General features: G+C 31.3%; 1 protein-coding gene across 1 annotated transcript; it reads right to left on the reverse strand.

Annotated features, from left to right (window-relative positions):
• Nucleotides 1-88: 88 nt before the first annotated feature.
• On the reverse strand, nucleotides 89-7,332 carry LOC125822699 (allantoinase). The gene is made up of 16 exons (XM_049502131.1): nucleotides 7,119-7,332; nucleotides 6,186-6,279; nucleotides 5,961-6,081; nucleotides 4,572-4,645; nucleotides 4,259-4,335; nucleotides 3,948-3,984; nucleotides 3,790-3,875; nucleotides 3,458-3,517; nucleotides 3,142-3,290; nucleotides 2,708-2,834; nucleotides 2,192-2,347; nucleotides 1,987-2,097; nucleotides 1,252-1,362; nucleotides 923-1,021; nucleotides 480-628; nucleotides 89-381 (listed from the first exon to the last, which is right to left on the reverse strand). The coding sequence occupies exons 1-15, from the start codon at nucleotides 7,197-7,199 to the stop codon at nucleotides 500-502; spliced, it is 1,512 nt and encodes a 503-aa protein (XP_049358088.1). The 5' UTR covers nucleotides 7,200-7,332; the 3' UTR covers nucleotides 89-381; nucleotides 480-499.
• Nucleotides 7,333-11,867: the final 4,535 nt, after the last annotated feature.

Below are 11,867 nucleotides of genomic sequence, written 5' to 3' on the forward strand. Positions count from 1 at the left end.
AAATACAGGAGCCTCAGTTTGCATGTGTTTTGGTGGTTTTGCAGTTCTGATAAAGACGAAATTAAGTTGATGTTAGTTTCTCATGGCATTTGTAAATTAGGAAGATGAATTTAATTCTTAATGTGTACTTCATCAACAACAAGAGCTTTCAGCTTCAATTGAAATATTTATTTTCTACATAGTTAAATATCCAATGACTATCAACTAAGGGCCTGCAACAGATTATATACACTCCAGCCCTGTTGCACGCCTAAAAGAAGAGTGAAGACGATGAACAACTTAGATCCATGCAAAGTTTGGCTTTGATCTGAATGACGAAGTAATCAATTCCATCTACATGTCATGCCATCTGGTCGTCTCCAAGAATGTCAAAGGGACAACCTATGCAAAACATGGAACAGTAAGACTGCAGTTTGAAATGGAATATCAACATTGCATAAGGGAATGAATTTGGATGATATTGTGAGCGGCAGATTTACCAATAGGCTCGCAGCACTAACTATCTATGAAGAATTGGGAGAGCACATGCTTGAGAAGCATGATTTCCCTCCTTGTATACCAGATTTCCGCGCACAAAGGTTGCCAAAACTTTCCCAGAGAGTCTTGATCCCATGTATGCAGAAATACTCTGCCAATACAAAGAAAGGAATAAGAACAACAATAAACACATTTGAGAATTAAAAACCAGAAGCAAGGAATCTAAGAACTGCAGCATGAGAATAATCTGACAGCTGAATTTCAAATTGTAGGTGATTTACTTCTGTCTAAATTACAACTTCCATCTTTTTGAACCTTAAAACATGTTTCCTAGTAGTTATTCCTTTTAAAGAAAAAATCAAAATCTCTGCACACACAAATCAGGTATAAGAAACTACTATAACAGTTACTAGTCTTCATGCAAATAACAGGCAAGTTTACTTACAGGGTGCTTAATATGTACAGGGTAGTCATTATCCAGGTCGAACTCCATGTCTGGCTCCCAGACAACTATATCTGCTTGGTTCCCTACAGCAATTGCCCCCTGCACAAGAACTATAATCAAATACCAGCTACCAAAATATGGAAGTATCATAAAAATTTACAGCGACTAAAAATGCAGCAGTTCCAAAACTTTTTATGGATCATAAAATGGAACAAATTAAAGTAGCCTTATCTGACATCAATATTTTTCAAAAATTAAAGCAAAATGACATTTGGAACTTGTTTAATGCCGAACAGTAGATGTAATGTTGAAATACTTCAACATGATACCTTAGTCGTTAGACCAGCAAGTTTGGCAGGCTTCTCACTCCACCAAGAAGCCAACTGCTCAAATGTTATTCCATACTTACGCCCATGTGTCCATGTCGCGGGTAGAACAAACTGCATAAAAGTAACAACACCTTATAGTATTTCAAACAGATTATGATTAGTATGTTTTGACAATTATGCCAAGCATTGTGTTAAATTCATTCTTTAAGTCTGTCTGAGAAACCACACCAATATTGACATGCCTAGGAATAGTAGCAGAGCTGCAACAGTGGTGCATGACACACTATCAACTACCTACTATAGGTTCAATTTGCAAGTATAACAGGAAAGTCGCTGATAGGGCTAAGAAAGTTTATGTAGATAAATATGTATTCTCATATTCAGTGGTTAAAAGGTTATCTTTATACTCTAGATACACAAAAAGGACCTTTATGACTTCTCTAATCCTCAGAAACAAAGTGTAACTATGATGGTATAGTAGTTCTAATAGGAATTTTTGGAAGACTAAAAGAGTAGAAGTTTCAGAATAAAAATCTCGCTTCAACCATGATTTTTACGAAAATGTTTTGACTGATACATTGAAGACATAGTTTGCGTAGTCCCATCCATCTATATGCATGTAAGCTTTTCCATTATATATGAGTTTCAAGATAATCCTATTATCTCCAAATGGCTTATATCTGCATTATTTCTGAGCCCACATAGTAATCACATGTAACTAGTAAAAGTAAAGACCTGTAAAGAAGATATGCCACCCCATGCTTTCAAGAAGTCACCCTCATCTAAGAGTTTCATTTCTGGCACAGAAGGCGAGTGGTCAGAACTTAACATGTCAATATCTCCATCCTGAAATGCACACAAATAAAATGAAGTAAATTCTTTGAAAGAAGAAATATGAGATGTGATTATAGCAGTAACTGAGTTTGGAAGTTGACACTACCAGCAACGCATCCCATAGTTTTTCTTTATTGGCTGCATCACGGATGGGTGGAGCACACTTAAACCGAGTATCTCCATCAGGAATATCTTCAGCTGCAAAAGCGAGATAATGGGGGCAAGTTTCAACGGTGATGCTATCACCCCTTTGTTTGGCTTCCTATGATTAAAAAGGAAGAAGATATTTTCAGAATGATAATGTAAGATATTCCACAGCAATTTTAGGTGTAAAATTAGAAACAATTATTTTAATATCTATGCTACTCTCAGCTGAATCAATATTACTGTTTACTCATCATTCATGAAAGTGACCATATTGTGATATAAACATGTGATGGTCAGCCCTTACATCATTTACTATAGTGACGAAGAGTGACAGAATTTCTTGACAATGGTGACTTCCCTGCTCTTAACAAAAATAGTCCACCACAAAGGGTGTAAGGGGTACAAAGGCAACAAATGGATAGAATACAAATGAACAAATAAAAGAACCCAGAATGTGAGAGAAATGTTTTGTTACCTTAATGAGGTTTAGTGAAGTTCTAGCATCAGATAGATGAACAATATGGAGATGAGCTCCTTCAGCAGAACCACCAGCCCTCGTGTCCTTTGACAGTGTTATGAGCTGATTGATAGCAGCCTCTTCCCTGTTAAAGAACAAAAATTTCAAAAGGTAATACGATGTGAAAAACAGTAGAAAAAAGAGGATGTAAGAGAGAAAGAGAGAGGGATAAGAAAGAGAAATCATAGTGAGAGGGGAACGTTTTGACAAAATTAAAAACGTTAAAACATGCACCAGCTGAAAGTAAAGAAAGAAATGTTTGTAACACCTCTTGGAAATACATACAGACATGTTAAGAATGTGACACAACAGGAAACACAAGAAGAATGACATGTTACCTCAACACAAATCTACTCTAGATTCGACCATATGATAAAAGGTAATATATTTACATTGAAGCAGGCCTGGTCTTGAGATATGTAGAGTATGATCTAGCATTCTCGACCCCATCCTCCAGCTCCACTTTTCCATCAAGATCCAGTAGCACTTCGGCATGAACAAGTAGGGGTCTTTTGTATCGAGCCAGAGTTGGGAGTGCTTCCTGCGTAGTTAAGCATTGAATCATAAGCACAGTAGAGAGTCTAATAAAGTTTGTTTTAATGACCATCTGCAAAGACATACCTACATAATTACTGCAGAATGATTGACAAAAATAAATAGAAGAAAACATATTTTGAGAAAAAAAAAGAAGGAAGAAAGATTATGTACCTTTATGTGGGATGCAGTTGTCATGGGAAAGTCATTGATGCCTGATGGCACCATAAAAGACTGCAAAAAGGAAAACATGTCCAATTATAAATGTGACAAACCAATTGAAGTCACATAGTAGAGTGCTACAAAGAATGCCCATAATTATCTCTCAAACATTAAAGATACATTGTCTCTTCGTAAGGTAATAGTTAGGATCCAAAAATGTTTTGTATTTAGTATATTGGATATGTCACCAATCTTTGCTTGACTTCCAGACAGCTATGATATCAAAAACTGAAAAGGAACAGAATGCTCAATCTGAAGTCTAGTGCGTATGTTTGCCAGTATACCTTCAATCCCAGAACCCCTGCATTTAGAAGTCTTTCTAGAGAACTTGCATTTTCTGCATTTTCTGGAACCAAACCTCCCCAGAAACCTGTTAATACAAGAAGTAAGTAACGTCTTACTACAACATCAATCAATCAAGAATAAAGCTTCACAGTCATACCAACATCCACGTAGACCCTCCCTTCCGCAGCCTGGACCTGCCAAAAGAACAATAACCCTGATTATATGTTGTTCAATATGACTACACCTACATGAATCTAGGAGCTTCTGTTAGCATTTTTGTATGTTCATAAGTTTGAATGCCATAAAATCCTTACAGATGCACCATATTAGACAACCAGCTGACCTCAACAAAAACAAAAACACATGCACTAATAATCACACGAGAAACAATAGCTTTGATAAGTTAGAATTATTTACTCTGTCAAAATGGTCTGCGAAATTTATCAAAAATCTATATGACATGCTTACCTTAAGTTTTAAAGTTTCTTCAGAAACTGTTGATGGAGCACTATTAAGAGGCATGTCAACTAATGTGGTTACTCCACCTGGAAAGAACATAGTAAAATGAAACACGATATTAGGTTCTGTGTATCCCACACATATGAACACTGAATGTTGAATCCAGTAAAATAAGGCAGTCTACAACTTTAAATTTCACCTATTTAAGAAAAAAGTTTAAAAGAACAAACTCATATTAGTGTCATAATTATCCACATTCATAGCTACCCATCTCAAATAGTTTTAAGTTACATGTGACGAGCTTGAATTTGAATCCACGTACCTGCAGCAGCTGCTTTTGTTCCTGAAGGAAACCCTTCCCATTCTGATCTTCCAGGATCATCAAGATGGGCATGCCTAGAATGGACAAAATAATAATTAGAAACAAGGCTTTATGAGTTAAACCTTATCATCTAGTTTTGATATTGGCAAGGAAGCACAAACTAAGCTAAAGTCTTCCAAATCGAGCCAGAACTAACACAAGCCAGGTATATGATTTTAGAATCCCATCACTAGTCTGCTAAAGATTCTACTTTAGTTTTTACTCCCACACTCGCTGGGAGGATTAATAGTATTTATGCTAAATCCTCCACACAACTCAAACTTCTAACATACTAGTTGGAGTCTCAATCATCAGCTATTTGTGAGATAAAGTCTCATAAAGAAATAGCATACATCCTGGAAGAATTGTGATTTATTTTATGGATTAGTGTTGGAGCTAGGAAGTCTATGACAGAGAAAATACTTCAGAGAACTAGTGCAGGTATTCTGGATATAAGTAAGGCAGGGTAACTGGAAATGGCCTTAAGTTTTCAGGTACTCGTGCAAGAGCAATTGTATGTATGACAGTATGAGTGGTTGGTTGCTGACACAAAGCAACATCCTTGAACCATAAAACCAAAAGGGTGATCATCTAATAACTGCAAACTTTTAAACCTAGTTCAACTTATCAAGGAAGTCGTTTTGACCAACAGCATGCTTCAGGACCCAGCATATTCTTTCCAACAGACAGCTTTGTTGGGTTACAGGTGGCTAGATGATGACAATAAGCCCTTCCATTTTTTGCCTACAAGATTCATGTTATGCTCATCTGAAAGCCTTTCAAGGTTCCATCAGTTAAAGAAGTACCCTACTCTTACAGTGAAGTTAAATGTTTTAAAAACAAATACAAAACTCCATACTAAGGAATTCAATGAATCCAAATTCGTATATAGACACACACTTTATCAAAACCCATGGTGTAGACAATCCAAAGACATCAACACCTCCAAGATGATAATACTTCCCCCTCGCAATTTCCAGTGAATGCAAATTATGCTTAAATATAAGAGGCACACACTGTATCAATTAAACCGGAGTTATAAATGCCTAAAGTAAAGAGAACATCAAAATTAACTCTTATTCAGGCTTGACACCTTTAGCAGTAAGGAATTTCCAATAGTTAAGAGCTATGATACCCTGTTTTCTTGTGAAATAATATCTCAAACTTCTCATTAAAAGGTCCGAATTTTCTTTCCACACAACAATTCCCCATCTGCTGCTATTAAGTGCATAGCCGTAAAACAATTTTTTACATTTTCTAAATCTGCTTAAAAGTTCTCCATGATTTGACATAAATTTAAGAAACAACAAAGGAAATCATAACTAACATGAGGATAGAGTTTTATCTTACACATCAATAAATCCAGGCATGACCACAGACTCCCCATAATTGACCACTGTGGTAAACCAAGAATTTACATGCCAATTCTCTTCAGCAACAACAGATAGAATTCCTCCTTCCTTTATCTCAACTGTTTACATCACATCAGGAGAAACAATTTGTCACCAGGAATGAGAACAAGTAGCTAATAATTTCCCCGTAATCAAAGAAATTTAAAACTTCAGTTCAACAAACCTGCACCAGAAATTGTTCCATTTGGAGTCACAATACGTTTGCTGGATATCCAATAGTGATTATGAGGCAGAAGGCTGCAGTCGCTTGAGGGAAGCTGAGGTATAAAACCATTAACTTTCTTGAGGATCATTCAGAAGTTATAGAACAAAAAAATAGTACCTGAGTACAACATAGTATGAAGCATAAAAACTGGAAAAAGCACATGTAGATGGCTTTTTTGCAATATTTTATCTCTAAAAAGGATATCAGAACTAGACAGCTAAATGAAAAATCATTAGCAAAGGTTAAAAAACATAAGCTTGCCTCACGGCTCTTATATGTACTGCATGTAGACATGCTGAAATTTGACCAACTTTTTTATTTATTCAGAAAATTTCTTATATGTTAACAGTAAAATCTCAGGGGATCTTCCCTAGTTCTTATGGCAAATCTTTTTCCATCAGTCCCTCCATCATATAAATAACATGCTAAAATGGATATCCAGATCTACAGTACTTAAGCATTTCACATGCAAGAACTTCATGAAGAAACTTTTTTGACAAGTGCTTCATGAAGAGGCTTTCTCGAATTTGTTAAACTTCTTAAGCTAATCTTCAAATGAAACCTAAAAGCCCCTTATTGGAAAAAAAAACTCTGTCCACAAACAGACCATCCAAATACAAAATCACACAAATGTACAATATATACATAATCAACAACAACATATCTCATTGTAACACAGTCTAGATTTCAGTGAGCGTGTGTGTCTTTATGAGTGTTAAGCAAGATTAATCTTTTCCTCATTCTTGAAAAAGGGTAACCAATAAATTTTCTTTTTATCATCCTCACCACCCCCAACCCCACATCACATCCCACAAAAAGGGATTTTCTACACAGAAAAAAAAAATTGGCATTATAACAGTGGTATATTAAAGAAAAGCATAAAGATCAAACCTTTTTTGAGAAATCAAAGTAAAACAGGAAAGAAAGGAAGAGTGGTAGCAGAGCCAGAGTACTCCTCTTTCCAGATTCCATGTTTCTCTGCTAACCCTCAGCCTTCTTTATCACTTTGTGTATGAACTCTTCTGTATTAATGGCTTCCACTTTATACTGCAAAAAGTTTGTTTTCTTTTTCAATTTTGGTTGTAATATTTGTTGACGTGTAAAAGATGACCAACCAATAGCACGCACAGATTTCCAATTCCACCTTGTATGGAAGGTAGTAGTAACATTAACCACTAACCAAGAAATACAAAAAACAATCAATTAACAATGGGCGGCTCAGAGGAATCTGTTAAGATACTGCCCCGTGAAAAATCCTTTTGGCCAGAATATTTTACGTATGTTATTTTACTTTTTAAAATATTTTTATCATTTTAATTTTAATACATTTTAACTAAAAATGGAAAAAATATCACTTTATTTTTAAATTTTAAAAAATATTATAAAATTTTAAAATTTCTGACAAAATTTTCTGGTCATTTAGCATTACCCCATAATGCACCAGGCTGCTGTCACTGCCTACCAATAGAATAGTGTAGAACTAACTTGCTTGAATCCTTCGAAATTGTTGCAAATTCTAATCGAATTCTTTAAAAATTACTAAGGATCTCATAAGTTCTATTTATATTCTTAAAGAGTCTAAACAACACAGGGCTAAATTTATCATTTTATCCTAATTATTTGATAGAATTTCAAAATCGATTTACTAAAAATCACACATTGATTTTTAATATTCAATGACAGAGGGGACTGATGGTCAAATGTATTTAATTAAAAAACGTCGGTGAAGAATCTCGTGACTGTGCCTAGAAAAGCAAAATATTACACATGCTTAATAGCAATACTTTAGGTTACATCAAATTATTATTTTAATTACTCCGACTTGAGTCATAAAATATAATAAAAAAAAGGTACATGTTATGTACTTTTTATTTGTTGTAAAAATATTATCAAATATGAGTAAGTTTTCTCTGGCTTAAGTTGAAGGGCTATCGAAAATAAATTACCTACTTCTAAGATAACGATAAAATATTTTTATAAAATTATATTGAATATATCGTTATGATTAGTTAAGAGTAAGAGCCCGTTTGGGTTGACTTAAAAAAAATAACTTTTAAAAAGTAACTTTTTAAAGTGCTGAAACTTGTTTTTAAAATAAGTAGTTATGTGTTTGGATAAAAGTGTTGCAGTTGAAAAAAAAGTTGTTGATGTGTTTGGCAAATAAGTGTTGGTAAACACTTTTTTTTATCAAAATGTCTGAAATACCCTTTAAGTTGTTAACATGATGAAAAGTTGATTAATTTAAGGTTTTTATACTTTAAAAAAAAATAAAACAAAATTAATTTATATTTTACATCCATAAGTAACAATATTTTCCTATCATTCACATATTTCTTTACCACCACAAATTATTTATAAGAGGAATAATAATAATAATAATAATAATAATAATAATAATAATAATAATAATAAAATAAAAATAATAATAATAATAATAATGATAATAATAATATAATAAAATAATAATAATAAAAAAATAATAATAATAATGATAATAATATAATAATAAAATAATAATGATAATAATATAATGATAAAATAATAATAAAATAATAATGATAATAATATAATGATAAAATAATAATAAAATAATAAAATAATAATGATAATAATATAATGATAAAATAATAATGATAATAATTTAAAAAAAATAATAATAATAAAAAAGAATTATGATAATAAAATAATGATAATAATAATAATAAAATAATAATAATGATAATAATAAAATAATAATAATAAAATAATAATAGTAATAATAAAATAATAATAATAATAATAATAATAATAATAATAATAATTCAATATGGGAATTTGGAAATTGTATAAAAGAATTAAAAGCAAAAAAGGTAATATACTTGGTCAACATAAAAGGACTTTTAAGTTAAAAAAAAAAAAAAAAACTCCCCTCACCTAGCTTTTAGCTTTTGACTTAAAATAAATTATTTTTTACTTAAAATAAGTCATTTTGATAATTGTCAAGCATTCTAATAAGTCAAAAAAAGGAACAGGCTCTAAGTTCCTCTTTTTTTGTTTAGACTTTGGAGTGATAAATTCCAATAAACAAGTGACCAATTGATAGTGAAGTTACCGAGAGATTCCTACAAGTGGGTCCAAGTGAATTTTTTTTAATATCTTCCCTTTTTCTTTTTATTTTCCTTAATTAATTAATTGCATTAGATACTATATGTGGCCCCTTTTTTCTCCTTATCTTCTGGAAGATTCATTGAAGATTCACTAATTTATTAAACCAAACACAAAAAGTATGCTTAGTGCAAAGTATTCTTTGACCTTAGCACTAGTTTAGAGGAGAGAAAAAACACTACATTTCTGATGTTTTAATATTAATATCACTGTTATCTTTTATTTATAATAAAATAATAAATAATTAATATTACTGTTATATTTTAAGATTGTTAGTCAGATTTCATTTTCCTTATCTCTTCAAGATGTATTTTGGAGGTATTCACTAAAAACAGGTGATTAATGTGACAGTTAGCGAGAGATTCCCATAAGTGGGTCCAAATGAACATTTAATTATTTCATTAGATCCAAAACGTGTCCTCTTAATCCTCATTAGATTATGAAGAAAGGTCCACTAATTAATTTACATTCACATTCGAAAACTCCATTATGCACATTTTATTTACTAACTCACTGTGATCGACTTGATAGAAACCTCTCTATCTTTATAAAATAAGGGCAAAAAAAAAAAAATACTTTATTTTTTTCAAACTAAAAAAGGGGAAGTCTGATATTAAAGAAAACCAGCATTCACATAAAAAAAAAATTGGAAAATTCATTTCAAGATGCATGTTTAAGTCCAGGAAGGTCACTTATGAAATTTTGCGAGTATATTATTTTTGTTGCGATTTATTGTACTTGACATTTCAATACGATTCTAAATTACTTTTTTAACAACAAAATGAGCATTACTCTCTCAATACTCACTATGATCGTTTTAGAAACAATCTATCTATCTCTACGAAATAAACTTTTATACTTTATTTTCCTCTAAAACCACTTATGAAATTTTATGATTGTTGTATTTGTCATCTCCAATACGACTCTAAATGACATTTTTGTAAACAACAAAATGAGCGCCAACACTCCCAATACTTTTGCCCTACAAAACATTAATTTCTACAACATCTAAGAAATAAAAACTTTATTATTAGTAGTATTTTTTGGTAGAGTTTTGATGTTAGTGGAAAAATTGACATAATGAGAAAACAAAATAGGACACGAAACTAGCTAAAGCATGGCCAATGAATAGATAAAAGAAATAGAAAGATGTTTGTTGGGTCTCTAAAGACTAAAATGGTTTTATGTATTTCCAAACATATGATGTGAAAGTTGTTTTGTCCTCCTCAAAAAGCCTATTCTGTTGACGAATACACTAGATTGGTGATTATTTATTTTTATATAGAAAAAAAAGGTACCATTAATTTATTGGTAGAAAACAAAAACAAGTGGTTAATTTACTTTCTTGCCAAAGGGGAATCTTTCTTGTTTTTTCTTTTTTATTTTAAAGAATAAAGATGTTCAGTCAAAATTTGACAAGGGAAAATAGTGATTTGAGTAGTAATAGAAGTTTTAGTTGTTAAGCAAAAGCTGAAGAAAGCAGACTCTGGAAATTAAGTTTTTTTTTTTAAAAAAAAAACATTTTAGGTCAAGATTAATCTCAAATATTTATTTACCAAATTAAATATTAAGTAATAACTTTCTTTTTCATAATTTGACACTTAAAAAGTTTTTTAAGAAAAAATTAATCAAACACAAATTATTATTTTGCTTGTGCTAATTTATGAAGCACAGCTCAAATTTTCAGAGTTAGATTCATTTTATTGACTTTCGAAATACGAAAGGTGATCATTATAAATAGAGACAAAGAAAGTAACAAAAACACTTAACACATGATTTCTATCAAACGGTTACTCTCTTGAAATACTTTTTTTATATTTAAAAACTCATTTGACTCTCAAAATACTGAAAAAAGTTGAGACAAAATAAAAAAAAAGGGTATTTAAGTGAGAGTTAGGCAAGAAGATACTATACTCCTCCCTTTGTTATATATTAATTGATCACTTTCCTTTTTACACGTATATTAATAAATTTTACTAGTAATTCACTTCTTAAAAACTTCTTGAAATTTTACAAATAAATATGAACACTTTCAAAAAAATGAATTAATGCTTTATTGATTTAATATGATGATCAATTGATATGGGCCAAGTATTAATTATTTGTCCAATTTTCCTTCTTTACTTGTCCATTTTAACAAAACAAGAAAGAATTAAAAAAATCACCTAGTATATCCTTAATTAATTACTTTGAAAAATGTAAAACTTGTTGAAAATCTTGATTTTTTAAATTCATTTACTTCATAATTAGTAGAAATAAAATAATAAACTCGTTATATCAATTATTATTTTCTTAATCCGTGTCTATTTGTCAATAGGAAGTAACAAATTAAAAAGTGGTTTCAATGAAAGTGGGTGGTTGCAACTTCCAACGAGTTGGGAATTGGGATGGTACGTTAGCAATACCCCGCTAATGTATACTGTCATTTATCTAGGTAAAAAAATGAGTTTGTAATTATTTCTAGTTTATTTCTACTTTTTTATTTGGATAAATTCT

The sequence above is a fragment of the Solanum verrucosum genome, unplaced genomic scaffold (assembly GCF_900185275.1).
Source record: "Solanum verrucosum unplaced genomic scaffold, falcon-dt-bn FXZP01000103.1, whole genome shotgun sequence".
NCBI lineage: Eukaryota > Viridiplantae > Streptophyta > Magnoliopsida > Solanales > Solanaceae > Solanum > Solanum verrucosum.